We start from the raw sequence: 22507 nt of genomic DNA on the forward strand, positions 1-22507 counted from the left end.
TAGCCGGTGTTCCATCTTGGTTGGAGCTTTCGCAACTTTCTGGCCTGGAACGTTTTTGTACCGGGCTACGGTGTTCAGTTGTTTCATGGGTATTGATAAATTGTTCCTCCCAATCCGGCTGATGGTGCCAGCCGGCACTCTCCTGCCCAATCTTGTAAGTATTGATCGGGCTCTTTCTAGTAGAGCGTGTCGGTGGAGAGAAGTAAGTCAGCCTTTTAAGAACTGACACACGCTTTTCTTCCAAGATGTGTGGCGTCTTCTTTGTTTCGTTGTTTCGCCAAGTGTGGGTATTCGCCACTCCCGGGAATGGGTGTCGGGTGGACTGGACTGTTGCCACACCTTGCCGGGTTGGAAATTGAAGCAAACCGTGAGCGGTTGAGGCTATTGCACCAAATTTCCTGAAGAACTTTCTTCCCAATATCACATTTGTGGCAGTCACAGATTTTAACGACATTCGAGTACTTGAACTTTGCACTCGCGTGTCTGTAAGTTAATAAAAGAAAGTGTTTAGCAAGAACATGAACACACAAGATTCATAGTGATTGGGGAAGATATTTACCAATCTGCCTTAATTCACTACTCAAATCACAATTAGGAGTTATCTTCACTAAGTATTCTCCAGAGCCGGTGGAGAGCCGTTTTCATAAAGTTACTCTAAAATATCCTCACAATCCTTTGAAGGAGTATTCCAGTCACAATCACTTAGAATAAACTAATTAGTATTATCACCAAGAACACTTAATGCAATAACTAAGAAGACTAGTCACTTTCAAGGTCCGTTATGAAAGTGTGTCACAAAGAAATTACTAAGAAATGATATTTATTTATTTTTTAAAGAACCTTTAATTAGCTATCTTCATTTTCCTTATGGGGATGAGCTAACAACTCTATATTTCTACATTATAGTAACAACTTTTATGATAACAGTTTACTATGATTGTGAAATTGAGAGAACTTTAAAATAATTCTAACTAATTAGAATCTCTCTTGCTAAAATCACTCTTCAGTGTATGTTTGAAAGCTTGAGTGCAGGTCTCAGAGTATATCAGTTAATAATAGTGCAAGATGTTGGATCTTCAAGTTTGGCTAAGTGTTACTTTATATAGCAATACAAATCCTTACAAGTCCCGTTGAGGTAGATTTGTTTATCGTCTGCAGTTGCCTAGGGCTTCACAATGTAGCTATTTGTTTGGTTTGACTTTAATGAATTAGACGACTTTCTGTACCATGTCACGTGCGGATGTGCGCTCGGGAGCTCTACTCTAAAATTTATAAACCTATAACATGCGACAACATTCCTGATCGGCGTAGTTATAGCAAGTAAGATTCGTTCCAAGATAACAGTGAAATTAGTCTTCCAAATTACTAAATGGATGAAGCGATATTTAAATAAATAGGATGGTAAAAGGAGGGTTTTGGTTATTGCATGAGCAATAATGTTGAAAGTACTTTAAATAGATAACGATAATAAAATAAAGAAGGATTCACATGGTTGATTTCATCCCTTGACTCAGTCAAATATTTAAAGGATCATTTGTTGTAATTGCTTATTGTTAACTAGGTGATAATGCTAGTTTAGTTAAAACAACGACAAACGTGTTAGCCATATGATTTATGTTGTGTTCAATATGGCTTATCAAATTAGCATGTTATGATAGTTTAAGCTACATCACCATTCCACTTTAAATTTATAAACAATTTGATAATCATAAAATAAAACCGCGTGATTAACAAGAATTAAGCATAACTCATCTATTAAGTACCAGTTAATTAATAAAGATAAGTAAGGATCATTGATGTAATAATCTAAACAGAATGTCACAACTGTTTTTTAAAACTCAAGCGAAACAATGATGGTTCGGTAGAAAAAAAACATACGAATTAATTCAACTAGGCCGCTGACCGTTGTCACCAGGCCGTAGGCCCAGAACCTAATACAAGTGTCGCCAAGGGACGGAGCTTGAACCATTTGGTTGAGGGGGTCAAATTTGTTAGAAGTTAAATGTACTTCTAATACATATAAACAAACTTATATAAAGTCATCTTTCAAACAAATACATGAACTGAATGAACAACAAACTATTACATAATATATACTAACGTATTACAAACTTCGGATTAACAAAACCGAGTAACATTTATCATATATCGATTTATTGAAACTTTCGAGTTCATATTAATCATCTTTTCTATGGATAAAAGTTTAGACATGTTAACAAGAATTTACATTTATCATTATCATTAACTAAATTCATTATTGAATCGTCATATAATACTCAAAATAAAATTGTACTTATGATTGTTATCTTTTTTATTTTTTGAATTTTTCTAAAAAAATGAAGATTTGATCGGTAGAGTTTAAAGTAAAATTGAACTTTATGAGATAGATTAAAGATATGACATATATTATCAATTACCAATATAACTAATAGACAAAATTCTAATAAACAAAATTTGTCTTATTTGTTATGAATAGTATTATTTAATTTTTCATTTTTGACAAACCAAACCCCCTACCTTTCATTATAATACAAATCGAACCCCCCACTTTAACCTATATTCTAAATTATTATTTATCACATCACTAACACAAAAAATACTGAATAATAACACCCACCACGCTTTACCGACTTGTACACTGCGCTCAAACAGTAGGACCCATATAGGCCACTACTTTGCTATTTTTTTTGTCTCCAACGATAAAAGAAGCAACTTTCTTAAAAGGAACAACCCTTCAATGCTACCAAAAGATGTCGAAAAACATTCTTTTTTACAAAATAGATCAACTAGCTTTAACGCTAAAAGAAGCACCTTTCACAAAAGGAACAACCCTTCAATGTTAGATGTCGAATTTTTTTTTTTTTTTACAAAATAGATCAAGACTTTTTTTTTAACTCGCATTCAAAACAGAACCCCCGGCGCGAAGCGAGGGCTCCACTACTAGTTATATTATATTAATGTTAGTTCTTTTAATTACGAGGGGCCAAGATGTCAAATGCCATCTATATGTTAGTCACACTAATATGCATATCATAGCTCTCAGTCTAACTGGTGGGGTGGCCACAACCCCCTCTAGCCCCCATTATCCTCCGTCATTGAGTGTCGGGCGTTTTCACCAGGTCGCCGACAAATAACAGTCTGATTACAAGGTTTTTTTATCCCGTATAAATGCTTTAAAAAGTTGCTAAAAGTGTAGATCGGCAGGGACACCTTAACCCTGTGTTGCCTATGACAACCTACCTCCCCCACCCCACACGGGAGTAATACCTGTAAAACACCTCCCCTGATACCCCATGAGTGGCAATCACGAACCTACCCGCAAGCGGGATACTACGACAGCCATGTAAGTACCGGACGTACAATGAGGACGTTCGTAAGAGGACTAAACCCCACGAGTCAACCCAAAGAGTCAACGATAAATACATGTTGCCGCCGGATTCGAACTTGCGCCATTTTGTTAAAGCTTCCACAACATGGGGCCCATGGATCTAAAGTAGTGGGTACCGTTGAAGTACTGCTTCGTTGGTAAATGCTTTAAAAAGTTAGTTCATAATGCAGATTGAAAACATGAAATAATAACAATTAAACATGAAACATAATCAAACTTGAATAATTAAATAAAACTTGATTATCTTGATTGTTTGGATGACAAAAGGTAGAACTTCAAATGGAAATTACAATTGCTTGAAAGAAACTTGAATCAACTAATTATTCTACTCAAAACTTAAATTGGAACTTAACTTGAAATGTAAATATTTGTAAATTTAAACTAGAATTCGGACTGGAAAAATCGTGCAGATAACCACACTCCAGCATCTCTAAATGTTGGAAAAGGCAATCTTTTTATAGTTGAGAAAGTCATCATAGGTCGTCGGCTTGTCACGACAACTGGAATTTTCTCAACGCCTTCGGTGATTTTGGAAGTTCGTTAGATGCTCTGTCGGTGGCTTGTGTTCTTGGTCGTCGGTCTTAGCTGTAACTAGAGATTTGCAATAAAAGTTTGGTCACAGTTTGTTACAAGCTCCGCAGCCGCTGTGTTCTTGGGCCGCCGTCCTGCCATAAGGCCGGAAAATTTCTTCTTTTGTATCTTCGAGGGAAATAAACGACTGGAAAGCAATCTTTGCCGGCGGCTAACATGTATGGGCCGCCTACCTGAGCTCAATTTCTTTATTTTGGCTTGTTTTTATCACTTTTCTTTAATGTTTACTCCTTTTGGGGTGAAATCCTAAAATGATATCTGAAATCCACAAGTAGTGAATTAAGCACACAAAAAGTGTATATAAACATGTTAAATTGGTCGGAAAATTGCAGATGTTGCTCAATAGAATTTATGAAAGATATGTATGATTTGAGCTGTATCACCTCGAAAAGTTGGTAAAAGGACGTACACATTTTTCTTTTTAGTGTATATTTGAATTTACATTGATTTTTGTGTTCTTTAAGCTGACAATACTTAACCCAAGAAGTAAGTAGATTATTTAAGAGCATCGGGTGTGGTACGCGTCGGCTCGACGTCGCCACCCCCAAATTTTGTGACTGACCGTCGCCCCACACCCATCCGGCGTCGGTGCAGCGTCGAGTGGGCCGACGTCGATGCCAAGACTTCGGTTTCTTGTGTTAAAGTACGTAATAAAATGGATTGATATTATTTGATTCGATGCCCGTACATAATACAATAGTGGCCTTATATAGGCTAAAACCCTAACAATGCTAAAAGGACTAAACCCAATAAGACTAATACATGGGCTAATAATAATATAGACTAACATCCCCCCGCAGTTGGAGCTGGAGTACAACGGACACTCAAACTGGATCGAAACTCGTCAAACAATGCGTATGGGAGACCTTTGGTAAAGATATCTGCAAACTGATATCTGGACGGCACATGAAGAACTCGCACCTGTCCTTGGGCAACAAGATCGCGAACAAAGTGAATGTCGATCTCGATATGCTTAGTCCGATGATGTTGAACTAGATTAGTAGATAGGTATACCGAGCTGACATTATCACAATATACCAGAGTGGCTGAGGTGAGAGGACAGTGAAGCTCTCGGAGAAGGTTACGAATCCAACAAGTCTCGACAACAACATTAGCAACCCCGCGATACTCTGCTTCGGCACTGGAGCGAGAGGGCGTGAGTTGCCGCTTGGATGACCATGATAAAAGGTTATTACCGAGGAAAACACAGTAACCGAAAGTAGATCGTCTGGTAGTTGGGCAACCGGCCCAATCGGCGTCTGAGTAGGAAACCAATCCAGTAGGAGATGATGCGTATAACTGTAAGCCAAGATCAGTGGTACCCTGAATATAGCGAATGATCTGTTTCAGGGCGTGCATGTGTTGTTCCCGTGGATCATGCATGAAGAGACAGATCTGCTGAACTGCATATGAAATATCGGATCGAGTGAACGTGAGATACTATAATGCGCCTGCAAGGCTCCGATAGAGAGTCAGGTCCTTGACAATTGACTAGTAAGCTTGGCACCTGGTTCAACTGGGGTCCTGCAGGGATGGCAAGTGAGCATTCCAGCCCACTCAATGATCTCGGTAGCATATTGCCTCTGAGAGAGGAACATGCCAGATGCACTACGAGTCGCGTGGATCCAAGAAAGTAGTTCAAGGGACCCAAATCTGTCATAGCAAATTCCTTATGTAAGGAAGATATAATCCGCTGAAGTAAACCTGTAGAGGAAGCAGTCAACACAATATCATCAACCTATAAAAGCAGGTAGGATGTATCAGATCCGTAACGGTAAATAAAAAGTGATGTATCAGAGCGACTTTGATGAAAACCAATCCGATGTGCATATCTGGCAAAGCGCTGAAACCAAGCACGAGGGGCCTGCATGAGACCATATAGAGATTTCTGCAATAAGCAGACATGATCCGGGTATCTAGGATCGCGAAACCCTGGAGGCTGATGCATATAGACAGTCTCAGAAAGTTTTTCATGTAGAAAAGCGTTCTTGACATCTAGCTGGTGGACAGGCCAGTGTCTAGACACCGCTAAACTAAGAACCGTACGATTGGATACCGGTTTAACAATTGGACAAAAATTCTCATCACAATCAATGCCAACATGTTGGCTTCGACCATTAGCAACGAGTCGTGCCTTATACCTGCTCAAATTACCGTCTGCATTATACTTGTGATTGAATAGCGACATGGAGCGAACTATGTTCGTGTCCGATGGGCGAGGCACAAGTTTCCAAGTATTGTTGTTAATTAAAGCATTATATTCATCAGACATAGCGTGTTTCCAGTTAGGGTCATTAAGAGCTTCAAAGTAAGTGCAGGGAATGGGAGATATGGTGGTTGTGTGAAGGTTGAGACGTTGAACCGGCTTAGTGGTACCAAGGCGGGTGCGGGTGATCATGGGGTAAGTGGAAAGAGAAGTAGAGGAAGATGTAGCCTCAGTTGGAGGAGGCTGTGGCTCCGGAATAAGATGAGGTGGAGGGGCGGGGGCGGTAGCCTCAGTAGGATGAGGCCGTGTCTCCGGAATAGGATGAGGTTGAGGTGTGGTGCCGGTAGCCTCAGGATGAGGAGGCTGTGTCTCCGGTGGTAGATGAAATGTTCGGGAATATAGATTTGGAGGAGGGTCCAAAAAGTCATAGGATGGTGGTTGAGTGGGTGTCATGGAACCGAATGGGAAACAGGTCTCATTGAAGGTGACATGCCGAGAGAGGATGATTTTGTTAGTTGTAAGATCCAGATAGCGGTAACCCCGATGATTGGAGGGGTACCCAAGAAAAATACATGGAGTGGAGTGAGGAGCAAGTTTGTGTGTAGGGGTAAGGTGAGGGTAGCAGAGGCAGCCGAAGACTCGGAGAGTGATATAGTTAGGTTTTTGTTTGTAGAGACGAGAGTGTGGGATGTCATGGTTGATGGCGGAAGAGGGAATAATGTTAAACAGGTAGGCTGCCATGTGGAGAGCTTCCGCCCAGTAAGTGGGCGGGAGATGAGCTTGAAAGAGTAGGGTGCGAATTAGATTGTTAATGGTGCGGAGCATGCATTCGGAATTTTCGTTTTGTTGAGAGGTGTGAGGGCAGGAGAATCGGAATTGAATACCATTAGTTTGAAGAAGTTGAGGGAATGCAGTGTTATCGAATTCACCCCCCATTATCACATTGAAACGCTTTGATTTCTTGGTTAAATTGAGTGCGAACGAATGTACGAAATTTTATGAATGTAGGAAGTGCGTCAGATTTATTGCGTAACGGAAAAACCCATACATAATGCGAAAATAAAGATCAAGAAATATAATATAATATTTTAAACCACTAAGATTAGAAACATGAGACGTCCATAAATCTGAATGGATAATATCAAATGGAGCATTAACATTAGAACTAGAAACAGAAAAAGGGAGTCGCACGTGTTTGCCAAGCTGACAGGCATGGCAAAGAACGGGGGACGAAGATTTATTACAAATAATATCTTTATTAGAGAGGAGTCTACGAAAAACATCATGTCCGGGATGTCCGAGACGCTGATGCCATGTAACTGGACTGGTGAGAAGAGCCTGCTGAAAGGTGGGTGATGTAAGTGGGTAGAGATCCCCGGTGCTATCACATCGGAGAAGCAAATGACGCGTTAAGTAATCTTTCACAGAAAAACCAAAGGGATCAAATTCAACAGAAACTAGATTATCACGAGTAAATTGACGAACAGATATGAGGTTTTTAACGATGTTAGGGGTTACAAGAACATTATTCAAATGTAACAGTCAGTGGACATTGGGTAACAAGCTATGTCCAGTGTTAGTGACGGGAATTGTGTTCCCGTTACCAACGGCTACTGATGAATATTTGCAATTATTAAAAACAGTACTAAGATTATTAATACAGGAGGTAAGATGTGAAGACGCACCTGTGTCCATGTGCCACCCAGCACTACTGTAATCGGGCTGACCTGTGTAAAAGCATTGGGCCTGCTGTTGGGCTTGAGTAATTCCTAACTTAGCTATAATTTTCTGATTGGTTTGAATGATGTTTCAGAGTAGAGCATTAGATAAAGCATCTTTATCCGAGTGGACGTGATCGTTAGCACCTTTATATGTCATGATGAATAAGCGACTACAATGTCAGCGACTACAATGTCACCGATTAATTTAAGAATCACTTGCAATACGAACCAGACTTAATTTATGTGCTAAATAATTATTGAGAACCAATAAAGTGGAATGGCATGAAAAAAAAAAAGAGTAACACGTGATATGCTCTAGGAGAATAGAAATCACCAACTAACACGTGTATACAATGAATACGTGTATGAAATCATCAATTGATAAAAAGGCAGCATATGATAAAAATCAATTGATAAAAAATCAATTGATAAAATTCAATGAATACGTACGTATACACGTGTATATAATAGATCGATGATGAAGAGATAAAAATCACCAATTGATGAAAAGGCAGCGGATGTTTTGTGATGAGTACCGGCGAATGATGAGAGTAGCGTTACAAGCAACAAAGAAGAAAAAAAAAAACCTTAAGTGTTAGGCTCAATACCATATTACAGTACGTAATAAAATGAATTGATATTATTTGATTCGATGTCGGTACATAATACAATAGTGGCCTAATATGGGCTAAAACCCTAACAATGCTAAAAGGGCTAAACCCAATAAGACTAATACATGGACTAATAATAATATAAACTAACATCTTGGATGTTTAAGTGGGCCCCGTTTCAAATTTATAGTCGTTAAGTGATTTATTGGTTTTTTTCTTTAAATAACATATATATTAAACCTCCATATATACACACACAAATCACAATCTATACACTCACACAAACCTCACTTCTCTCATTTTTTTTACAATCCAAAAAATAGTTTATAAAATACAATGGCTTATTCATCTTCCAGCGATGAGTATACGATGCTTGCACTCGAAATGTTAGAGGCCGATCAAAGTGATGAGGGGGATAGTTCTAATGTTCGTTTAACGCGACGCTATATCAGACGTGATCACCATGAAGCACATGATCGCCTCATAAGAGACTATTTTGCTGAACGTCCGAAGTATAGCGAAGTGGAGTTCAAACGTTGATTTCGAATGAGGAGACGTGTATTCAACCGAATTATGGAAGGTATATTAAATATTTCTGCAAATCGTTTACCTAAATATTTTGAATGGTTTCATGTTAGACCTGATTGCCGTGGCGAGTTAGGCATTAGTACACATTTAAAAATAACGGCGACACTTCATCAGTTGGCATACGGTTATGCACCCGATGAGTTAGACGAGTATTTACAAATGTCGGAACGTGTAGCTCGTGAAAGTTTACAGAATTTTATGAAATGTATTGTTGTTTTATATTCAAATGATTATATGCGCGAGCCTACCCGTGAGGACATGGAACGTTTATACGAGGTTCATGAGGAAAATCATGACTTTCCCGGCATGCTAGGTAGTATAGATTATATGCATTGAGTTTGGGGAAAATGTTCGGTTGCATGGCAAGGCCAATTTAAGCGAGGAGATCATAGTCATCCAACTATTATGCTTGAAGCCGTTGCCTCGTATGATAATTGGATATGGCATGCTTATTTTGGGGTTGCTGGGTCTGTAACAACCCAAACCAACCCTCGACCAAACCCCGTGAAAATACAAAAAAAAAAAAAATTGTTGTACAGTGACCCCGCGCGCCGCGCCCCCTATCTGGCGCGCCGCGCCAAAACGGCCTGTCCCCGGGCTTTTTAAATGCGAAAAAGATAGACTCGTTCCCGACACTTTCAGACGAAACGCTTTTTACAAGACATTAATATAAGTAAAACTAACATGATTAATTAATTAAAACGAGTTTTACATCGCGGGGCCCACATATGCCCAAAATACCCCTTTTAATACAAAATACAACTTCGACCCAATGAGTTTAAGTTCCAACAAACTACGAGCATGATGTTGGGGATAAACTACCCAATCCTAGGTCGAATCCAAGCAAGCATCAAAATGGGAAAATCATCTAATCCCGAGCATACCCTTGCCACGTCCGCCTTCGAACCTAAAAATGTAAACAACGAGAGGGTAAGCTAATGCTTAGTGAATGCAATACTTATACGCATACATACATAATCCAATTACTTGCATACACCTACACAACAACACAATAACATTAGCAAACCGCAATAACAAATAAACGATTAATCGTACGTACAACAAGTCAACATCATTAGCATAGAGATCTCAACAATAATACATGCCAAAAACGAATACGTACAATGCTAATAAAATTACACATCCCAATATACCCAATGTCGACATTCGACTCGATGGTGGCCGACGAAGAGTAGTAGGTCAAAATCGTTAACTACTCACCACCCATCGCACGCGTAAGTGGCCGACGAAGAGTAGTAGGTCAAAATCGTTAACTACTCACCACTACGCACCATGAGGCCGACGAAAAGTGCAACCGAAACGTTAACACTTACCTCAATCACAAGGATGGCCGATGAAAAGCGAAACCGCTTAGCATCCCCCGATAAGTGGCCAACGAAGAGCGGATCCCGAAACGGATAACACTCACCACTTACCCCAACACACATATGTGGCCGACGAAGAGTGATAGGTCAAACATTAATCACTCACCACATATCTAAACATACACATGTAGCCGACGAAGAGTGATAGGTCAAACGTTAATCACTCGCTACATGCCCGAACACACACACATACACACGTGGCCGACAAAGAGCGATAGGTCAAACGTTTATCACTCGCCACATACGCAAAACAAATATAGTCAACGATGAGCTATCCACGCGGATATCACTCACTATATTTTCCAACCCAATTGTGGTCCCCGAAAAGTGAGTCCTAACGGATGTCACTTACCACATCGCACGCAAGCAACCAAATTATATACATAAGCGTATAAATATTCCACTCACCTTGAACACTTGAAGAACGTATCCGCGATCTTACTTCTTCCACCGACTTCACGCAAATCACCTACGCAAAGTTTCAATGCAAATAAGCTACACGAAATGCTTATCCGACTCAAACAACACTTATGTTCTTCTAGAACATCTTATTGACCAACTTTGACCAAAGACCATTTTTCGCTCGAAAACCTTCATAATCACAAATGACTTGTGATTATGCCTCAACAACATCATTTGAACATGGTTTGGTCATTCGATCACTCATTTAAACACATGACCCGCCCATTTGGTCCTAAAGTGTGTTTTACACCCTAATATGCATAAAACGATACTCACAAGTCCAAAACTCATGAAATCACTTCCCGCGTTCCCGAAATAGCTAATCTTAACTCTTTTAGCCATTAAACGCCATTTATAGGGTCGTTTACTCAAAAACCCATTTTATGACCTAAACTAGTCAAACTTTCCAATTCAAGAGTTCTTTCATCAAATCCTTTCAATCATAATTCATTAGATGAATTAAACACTCTAATTAGGTTCTTTAATCAACTAATCACATTAACAAACCCTAATCTCAAGATAAACAACCAATTCCACCATCACTAGTTTAAACCTTCATGTTCATGACTAGTAGGGTTCTTTAAACTAATTAACAAGATTACTAGCACCAATTAAACCCTAAATCATATGAGAAATCAACCAAAAACGAATTTTAGAGTTAAGACTTACCGTTTGTACTCCCGTGTAGCCAAGAACGAGGAGAGAAACCTTTCTCCTTGCTCCTAAGATCGAATCACAAGCCTCGAGCCTCAAATCTTCACTTGAATCTTGAGTGTTTTTAGATTTTGGAGAGAAATGGAGAATTAAATGGAAAATAAAATGAAATAAGGAGACTTGGATCAGATTTGATCAGTTTTTATGGCCCCAATCCGTCCATATGCGAAAGTACCATAATACCCTTCATTTAGACACTTAAAATGCTGAAAAAAACGCATCAGACCCAATCGGCGCGCCGCGCCAAATGGTGGGGCGCCGCTCCACCCTGCAGGTCAGATTTCAGAAACTTGTTTTGGTCATAACTTTTTGACCGTAGCTCCGTTTTCGATGAATCAAATATCGTTGGAAACGTAATAAGATATTCTTTCCAATGGTAAGGCTTTGAAACATCAACTCAAACTTTATTTGGGGTTGAAAAGATACGTACACACTTTGTACCTCAAACAACGTCCAGTTTTCTTCGACGTTCGAGCAAGCAACACGTACCTGCTTCGTACACTTCGTATACGCATCGTACACCATAAATACATTATGCACAATAAATATTTGGGTCTTACAACTCTCCCCCACTTAGAATCGATCACGTCCTCGTGATCCTTGTCACTTAAATTAGCAAGTACCAAAATCCATGGTCCTTCGACCTACGTCCAAACTCGATGTCCACAACATTTCCCCCAAATTCGAAGATTTCATACAAATCCTTTAGGCGACCTTACACAAAGTTACCTTTCTGTTTAGAATCATCCTCCATGATTCACCAATTCTACCAAACCGAGTACTAAGTCTCGCTTCGTCCCCAAACCGGGACAAACTCATGCCTCGACCGCGTGACATAAGTAAGCTAACGTTCCATACCTCGTATCAAGTTAGTAACCCCTTTAGCGTACCCTTATCATGTACATCGCTAAAGTAACCGCACAACAATAACATGGCCAACAAGCAAATACAACGGAGCCGACGAAAAGTGAATCCTCACGATTGGATACCACTTGCCCCACATCCTTACGCGTACGTGGCCGACGAAAAGCGGTAGATCAAACGTTAACCACTTACCACTACGCGACGAGAGGCCGACAAAAAGCGCATCCCTACGGATCACACTTACCTCTACCCACACATGGCCAAACAAAAACGATTACTAACGGAAAATGCATTCCATACACCAATAAGTAGCCGACGAAAAGCGAATCCTAGCGGATAACACTTACTACTTATCACACCTCAACCGTGGCCAACGAAAAGTGAATCCTCGTAATTGGATAATACTTGCCACAATACATATAAACAAATTAAGTATATGCACATACTTAGAATCATTCCACACATCCAGGAATTCCCGCACACGAAATATCCGCATGCGCGAATATCGCCATCACAACCGAGCAAGAACCACCTATATCGCACATAGGCACAAAACAATAATTCTCTAGAAGAGAATCCGACACACACATCCCTTAACCGAGGGATTTCACCTTGCTCGTCAAACACGTCCATTACCTCTCAACGAGATTTACCACATTACCACCTCGGTGATAATTTAAGTCCAAAATCATAAGTACAATTTTAACCGAAATTGTACTCTACCGCAAACCGACCAAATCTAGGTCCCTACACAAATTTCAGATCCACTATGAGCATCATCTGAAATCTCACACTAAAAACCTATCCTCAAACACTTCGAACGAAAAGTGTACCATAATTTACCCAAACTTTAACCTTGCAAATTCTCCGATTGCCGTAACTAATCAAAGTTTCACCTAGTCACTCATGTACCTAAGGGTTTATCTTCGGTACCCTAAGTACAACATAACCGCATCACCATCGGAGTCGAACACTACGCTTGTAGGTATGGAAAAAGGCACCTAACGTCGCGTCATGTAGACTCCTTCACCAATACACGTCGAGATCAACACTAGATCTCTCGGGTTTTACCCACCCGACGAACCTCACGGTTTAACAACCTCTACACGAGAGCGAACACGCTCTATCATTAGAACTCCAAAACCCACCTATGTGGCTTGGTATAAACATTTTCCAAATATCAAGGAATGCTTGGTTGCACCAAGTCTTATGCCCTTCGCCCGACAACCGGATCAACAACATAGGGTAATTCCATGAGGAACACTACCCCTCATTACACTACGCACTAACACAAAATGCAACAAACAACATCATAAGTACGTTTCAATAAGATAGTCGAAAAATTACCTGAACACCATCGTCAGGTTCTCATGCATCACTAACTAAATCCGGACACGTCGACCTTCGGTGTCCCTCCTTTTGACAATTAAAACACATAACCTTGTTAGACTTTGCATTCGTACACTCGCGCGACAAATGACCTCGTTCGCCACAATTATAACACGTGGGCACAAAACCACCGGTGCCACTCCTTTTCATGCTCCCGCGGCCCTCGAAAATACTCTTACTTTTCTTGTTCGAATGCATCGTAGTCTCGGACTTCCGTTTACTAACATCAGACACACTTGGCTTCGACACCTCCGGTTCGAAACCCCGAGCCAATTCGAATAGCTCCTCAAAAGACTTAGCCATTCCCCGACTAATTTTACCCTTCAATTCATCATTCATCGTACGGTAAAAATCTTTCATCAACTTGTGATCGTCACCAACATACTCCGGACAAAAACGAGTCTTTGCCAAGAAGGTAGACTTGAGAGTAACCAAGTCCATCGAACCTTGTCGCAAATTGTGTAACTCGTCCCGGATTTTATCAAGGTCGGAAGAAGTTCGGTACTCGTTAAAGAACTCCTCTTTGAACTCATCCCATGACAAGCTCATACATTGTTCCTCTCCATACAATTGAATCTTGTCATCCCACCACAACTTGGCTTCTTCACGTAACATGCTAGACCCGTACCTCGTTTTCTTCTCGGGAGGACATTCACTAGTACGAAAAGCCCCCTCGATATCGGAAACCCAACATGTACTCTTCAACGGATCCCTCACCCCATTAAACATAGGAGGTTGAGCATCCTTGAAGTTCTTGTAATGGAAGTCCCGCCTTCCATGTCCACCGTTACCATCGCTCCCTTCACCACGAGGGTAAATGTTTCTAGCCTCGAATGCCTTTTCGATCGCGGCATCCACTCGTTCGTCGATTAGTTCGGTTACTTGCCCATCAACCGATTCCTGGAACACCTTTCTAACATCCTCGAGAAACTCCACTTTATAACGTTTAATGATGGCCTCAACCTTAGCCGTGAACTCGGAGTCGTCGCTTTGATCACCATTATCATGTCCGTTTCTCGTCTTCATTCTAAGAAATGAACTTGGTTAGGAACGCAACACAAGTAAATCACATACACCGCCACGAACAATAATCACATCACATAAGTATGCCAACGTTCGTGCATCCCATCTAGTCCAATACTTGTTGTACATCACTTGCATGACTTGGCTTGCAACCGTAATAATGTTCGCGACGCATTATTACGCTCACACGCCATGCCGAACTCATGAATACAACAACCATTTCGCTAGATATTCAACACAAAACAACACAATTAGTATCAACATAAACAACACATAGTTAAAGCACCTATTCTCAAAGGCACTAACTAGAAACCCGAACCGACCCGTAATCCTACAAGTCCCGATAATAGCACACACAAAAGTCTAAGTCTAGGCGCCTATCTCAAGTCACCTAAATCCCTTAGACCATGCTCTGATACCACTTGTAACAACCCAAACCAACCCTCGACCAAACCCCGTGAAAATACAAACAAAAAAAAATTGTTGTACAGTGACCCCGCGCGCCGCGCCCCCTATCTGGCGCGCCGCGCCAAAACGGCCTGTCCTCGGGCTTTTTAAATGCGAAAAAGATAGACTCGTTCCCGACACTTTCAGACGAAACGCTTTTTACAACACATTAATATAAGTAAAACTAACATGATTAATTAATTAAAATGAGTTTTACATCGCGGGGCCCACATATGCCCAAAATACCCCTTTTAATACAAAATACAACTTCGACCCAATGAGTTTAAGTTCCAACAAACTACGAGCATGATGTTGGAGATAAACTACCCAATCCTAGGTCGAATCCAAGCAAGCATCAAAATGGGAAAATCATCTAATCCCGAGCATACCCTTGCCACGTCCGCCTTCGAACCTAAAAATGTAAACAACGAGAGGGTAAGCTAATGCTTAGTGAATGCAATACTTATACGCATACATACATAATCCAATTACTTACATACACCTACACAACAACACAATAACATTAGCAAACCGCAATAACAAATAAACGATTAATCGTACGTACAACAAGTCAACATCATTAGCATAGAGATCTCAACAATAATACATGCCAAAAACGAATACGTACAATGCTAATAAAATTACACATCCCAATATACCCAATGTCGACATTCGACTCGATGGTGGCCGACGAAGAGTAGTAGGTCAAAATCGTTAACTACTCACCACCCATCGCACGCGTAAGTGGCCGACGAAGAGTAGTAAGTCAAAATCGTTAACTACTCACCACTACGCTTACCATCCCCCGATAAGTGGCCAACGAAGAGCGGATCCCGAAACGGATAACACTCACCACTTACCCCAACACACATATGTGGCCGACGAAGAGTGATAGGTCAAACATTAATCACTCACCACATATCTAAACATACACATGTAGCCGACGAAGAGTGATAGGTCAAACGTTAATCACTCGCTACATGCTCGAACACACACACATACACACGTGGCCGACAAAGAGCGATAGGTCAAACGTTTATCACTCGCCACATACGCAAAACAAATATAGTCAACGATGAGCTATCCACGCGGATATCACTCACTATATTTTCCAACCCAATTGTGGTCCCCGAAAAGTGAGTCCTAACGGATGTCACTTACCACACCGCACTCAGGCAACCAAATTATATACATAAGCGTATAAATATTCCACTCACCTTGAACACTTGAAGAACGTATCCGCGATCTTACTTCTTCCACCGACTTCACGCAAATCACCTACGCAAAGTTTCAATGCAAATAAGCTACACGAAATGCTTATCCGACTCAAACAACACTTATGTTCTTCTAGAACATCTTATTGAACAACTTTGACCAAAGACCATTTTTCGCTCGAAAACCTTCATAATCACAAATGACTTGTGATTATGCCTCAACAACATCATTTGAACATGGTTTGGTCATTCGATCACTCATTTAAACACATGACCCGCCCATTTGGTCCTAAAGTGTGTTTTACACCCTAATATGCATAAAACGATACTCACAAGTCCAAAACTCATGAAATCACTTCCCGCGTTCCCGAAATAGCTAATCTTAACTCTTTTAGCCATTAAACACCATTTATAGGGTTGTTTACTCAAAAACCCATTTTATGACCTAAACTAGTCAAACTTTCCAATTCAAGAGTTCTTTCATCAAATCCTTTCAATCATAATTCATTAGATGAATTAAACACTCTAATTAGGTTCTTTAATCAACTAATCACATTAACAAACCCTAATCTCAAGATAAACAACCAATTCCACCATCACTAGTTTAAACCTTCATGTTCATGACTAGTAGGGTTCTTTAAACTAATTAACAAGATTACTAGCACCAATTAAACCCTAAATCATATGAGAAATCAACCAAAAACGGATTTTAGAGTTAACACTTACCGTTTGTACTCCCGTGTAGCCAAGAACGAGGAGAGCAACCTTTCTCCTTGCTCCTAAGATCGAATCACAAGCCTCGAGCCTCAAATCTTCACTTGAATCTTGAGTGTTTTTAGATTTTGAAGAGAAATGGAGAATTAAATGGAAAATAAAATGAAATAAGGAGACTTGGATCAGATTTGATCAGTTTTTATGGCCCCAATCCGTCCATATGCGAAAGTACCATAATACCCTTCATTTAGACACTTAAAATGCTGAAAAAAACGCATCAGACCCAATCGGTGCGCCGCGCCAAATGGTGGGGCGCCGCTCCACCCTGCAGGTCAGATTTCAGAAACTTGTTTTGGCCATAACTTTTTGACCGTAGCTCCGTTTTCGATGAATCAAATATAGTTGGAAACATAATAAGATATTCTTTCCAATGGTAAGGCTTTGAAACATCAACTTAAACTTTATTTGGGATTGAAAAGATACGTACACACTTTGTACCTCAAACAACGTCCAGTTTTCTTCGACGTTCGAGCAAGCAACACGTACCTGCTTCGTACACTTCGTATACGCATCGTACACCATAAATACATTATGTACAATAAATATTTGGGTCTTACAGGGTCAAACAATGACATAAATGTGTTAAATACCAGTTCTTTGTTCGAATCGATGCTTAATGATAATTTCCCAGACATCCCTTATGTTATTAATGGTGTGGAGTACAAAAGGGGTTATTATTTAGCGGATGAGATTTACCCTCAATGGGCATCGTTTGTTAAAGCGTATTCGAGTGCAGCTAATCCCAAGAGTAAATACTTTTCACGTAAACAATCTAAGGCAAGAAAGGATGTTGAGAGGACTTTTGGTATTTTACAAGGACGTTGGCATATACTACAACAACCTGCAAGGGCTTACTCGTTGAAAGCTATTCAAAGAATTATGTATGCGTGTATCATAATGCATAACATGATAGTTGGAGATAATGGGTTCAACATTTCTGAGAATAATTGGGTGTATGAACCGGTTCAGAACATGCAAACTACTTGGTACGATAGATGTGAAGAGTATAAAGCCAGGACGAAGGAATTACACGATCGGGAGGTGCATGAACGTTTACGAGGCGATTTAATCGAACATGTTTGGGCTATTCGAGCTCAGGAGGAGGAAGAGGAGGATGAGGATGAGGGGGAAGAGTGACATTGGTCGAACATCTTTGGGCTATTCGAGTTACAAATAACATCTTTATTATGCATTGTATTTTTATTTTGTAGTTTAATTTTTAATTATGTAACTTTTTTTTTATTATTAATGAAGTTTATTTTGTGTTAATATTGTTTTTTTAAATAATTTAATTAATTTTAAAAAATAATTAAATAATAATAACATAAAATATTTTCTCTTTTCAAGACACTGAACTGACACTGAACTGACATTCTTCCCAATTCCCCTGTTGTTTCACCAATGTTAGTTTACAATGTCAGTCCAGTCAGCGTCTAGTCATCAGCAAGACACTGAACTAACACTGAATTGACGCATCACCACACCCAGTGCTCTAAGGTGTCAACACAATTCTTTAAATGGTACTTGCAGATCTCAATGTTACTTTAAGTATCTTTAAACATATATTTAATCTTGAAGTAGACGTCCAATCCTTGTTGTCAATACATGTATAAAAAGTAATTATTTCACTCTCAATGCTTAGATATGGTTCACCCTTTTAACTTACTTTTGTGTTTGGAGTGTTACTAATTTTGTTAATCATTTGAGTGTGAAAATGGTGTGAATGATTTTAAACATAATTTAACTACAATAATTATAAATAATGTACAAATATTCATGTTACAATGAAGGTGTTTGAATGGATGAATGGTAAGAATTAGTTAAAGAAGTGGAAAGATAACGATATATCTATCTTCACACGTCTGACACATGTTTCAATTTGACACAAATATTAATTAACCGTCAAACAGAAAGACCGTTCATGCTAAAATTGCAAACCACAAGGACTACCGACGTAAAAAATGTGACGACCCGGGAATTTTCGACCAAATTTAAACTAAAACTTTATATGATTTAGACACGATAAGCAAAGTCTGTAAAGTTGAATCTCAAAAATTTGGAACAGTTTACATGAATGCATTTAACATTTGACTATTTCTGACGATTCACGAACAATTGTGTGTAAATAAATTTGTAAAAATATATATACACACACACACACACATATATATATATATATATATATATATATATATATATATATATATATATATATATATATATATATATAAATTCTAAACATAAGAACTATTAAATATAAATAGTAAATAAATACTAAAGATTCAATATATTATATTATTGGTAAATATGATATAATTAATAAATTGTAACATATTAAATTTAATTATAATTATATGTGTAAATGTAATATTAATACTATTCTCATTACTCTCATTATTATTAATAATGTTAACATTAATATTAATCTTTGTATCCTTACTATTATTATATATATGAAAATTAGTTAAGTATAAATAGTTATATTATTATTATTGTTAATATTATTATTATCAGTAAAATTAATGATATTATAACTAATAATACTATTAGTACCACTAATAATAAAAATATTTTTATTATCATTATTAAAGTCAATGTTATGTATAATATTAATATCAATAGATAATACATAAATATGAAAGTTGATATATTATTATTAATTTTATTATTATTATTGTTATTATTAGTGTAATTAGTAATATTGTTATAAATAATATTAGTGTTATATATTTCATAATAATTATGATCATTATTAACAAGAATATTAACGATTATCAGTTTTATTATTACTCTTATTATTATTATTATTATTATTATTAATATTATATTATTATAATTTTTTTGTATTATTAATAATAATGTAGTTATAATTATTAATTAATTATTATATATAAACACAAATACATATATACGAAATATATATAAAAATACTGGTATATATATATATACAGATATATAAAACAGATATATACTATATATATAATAATATATAAAAAAATTGGTATTATCCTTTATTTAATAATTAATAAGATAAATACATATATTTATATAAAAGAATCAAAATTTGTTTTGCATCACAACCAAGCTGTTGTAATTTTTGTTATTGGTCTCCAATCTGTTACGCATCAGTATCAATCGTACCATTCCCTATTCAATTACGTCCCAATTTTATTTTTATTCATTTTGATTGTACTGAACGAATCTGTAAAAGTCGAGCCAATCAAGCTATCAAACAAATGTTAATTAAACCCCATTAACTGTAATTATAACTGTTAGCACCTATATAATGTTTTACTACTGTAAATTGAGCAAAAATAACAAAAATCAAAAATTAATTTAAAGGTTACAGCCCGTGTTCTCTATTTTTGCATCATTTTCTAAAAACTTCAAATTCTTGCTTTATCTCAAAATCTATTAAAGCAGTTATGTCCTAAATCTTTTATTTAAATTATCTGGAAAGTTTCAAGACTCAATTTATCTTATCGAGCTCCAATTTTGGAGTCAAAGATTTTGAAACAAAAGTCAAACGTGTTGTTCATCACAAAATTTGTAGTGACCCAGACTTTTCCATATTTTTATATATTAAATGAAATTGTTATTTACATGATTAAGTGTTTCCAACATGTTAAACAATCAAACTTGTTAAGACTTGATTAATTGAAATAGATTTCATATAGACAATTGACTACCCAAGTTGACTGGTGATTCACGAACGTTAAAACTTGTAAAAAACTATATGATGACATATATATGGATATATATATATATATATATATATATATATATATATATATATATATATATATATATATATATATATATATATATATATATATATATATATATATATAGTTAACATATTATTATGATAGGTATGTATCACATTAAGTATTTTAACAATGAGTTATATACATAAAAATGAGACTATTGAATTAAGAAACACGAAAACGATATATATAACGATTATCGTTATAACAACGTCTTACTAAGTACATATGAATCATATTAAGATATTGATACACTTTGTTAAACATGTTAAATGATAAGTAAATATATCATTAAGTGTATTAACAATGAACTACATATGTAAAAACAAGACTACTAACTTAAGGATTTCGAAACGAGACATATATGTAACGATTATCGTTGTAACAACATTTAACTGTATATATATCATACTAAGATATATTAATATATCATAATATCATGATAATGTAATAATTTAACATCTCTTTAGATATAATAAACAATGGGTTAACAACATTTAACAAGATCGTTAACCTAAAGGTTTCAAAACAACATTTACATGTAACGACTAACGATGATTTAACGACTCAGTTAAAATGTATATACATGTAGTGTTTTAATATGTATTCATACACTTTTAAAAGACTTCAATACAATTATCAAAATACTTCTACTTAACAAAAATTCTTACAATTACATCCTCGTTCAGTTTCATCAACAATTCTACTCGTATGCACCCGTATTCGTACTCGTACAATACACAGCTTTTAGATGTATGTACTATTGGTATATACACTCCAAGGATCAGCTCTTAGCAGCCCATGTGAGTCACCTAACATATGTGAGAACCATCATTTGGCAACTAGCATGAAATATCTCATAAAATTACAAAAATATGAGTAATCATTCATGACTTATTTACATGAAAACAAAATTACACATCCTTTATATCTAAGCCATATACCAACGACCAAAAACACCTACAAATAATTTCATTCTTCAATTTTCTTCATCTAAGTGATCTCTCTCAAGTTTTATCTTCAAGTTCTAAGTGTTCTTCATAAATTCTATAAGTTCTAGTTTCATAAAATCAAGAATACTTCCAAGTTTGCAAGCTTACTTCCAATCTTGTAAAGTGATCATCTAACTTCAAGAAATCTTTCTTATTTACAGTAAGATATCTTTCTAATACAAGGTAATACTCATATTCAAACTTTGATTCAATTTCTATAACTATAACAATCTTATTTCGAGTGGAAATCTTACTTGAACTTGTTTTCGTGTCATGATTCTGCTTCATGAACTTTCAAGCCATCCAAGGATCCTTTGAAGCTAGATCTATTTTTCTCATTTCCAGTAGGTTTACCTACTAAAATTAAGTTA

The 22507-nt window shown here is 37.3% G+C and overlaps 1 protein-coding gene across 1 annotated transcript; it reads left to right on the top strand.

Moving 5' to 3' along the window:
- Nucleotides 1-8853: 8853 nt before the first annotated feature.
- LOC139841451 (uncharacterized) lies at nt 8854-18514 on the top strand. The gene is made up of 3 exons (XM_071831667.1): nt 8854-9029; nt 9156-9418; nt 17937-18514. Exons 1-3 carry the CDS (start codon nt 8854-8856, stop codon nt 18512-18514), a joined length of 1017 nt encoding a protein of 338 aa, XP_071687768.1.
- The last annotated feature ends 3993 nt before the right edge of the window (nt 18515-22507 follow it).

The sequence above is a fragment of the Rutidosis leptorrhynchoides genome, chromosome 4 (genome assembly GCF_046630445.1).
Source record: "Rutidosis leptorrhynchoides isolate AG116_Rl617_1_P2 chromosome 4, CSIRO_AGI_Rlap_v1, whole genome shotgun sequence".
In the NCBI taxonomy this organism is placed as follows: Eukaryota; Viridiplantae; Streptophyta; class Magnoliopsida; order Asterales; family Asteraceae; genus Rutidosis; species Rutidosis leptorrhynchoides.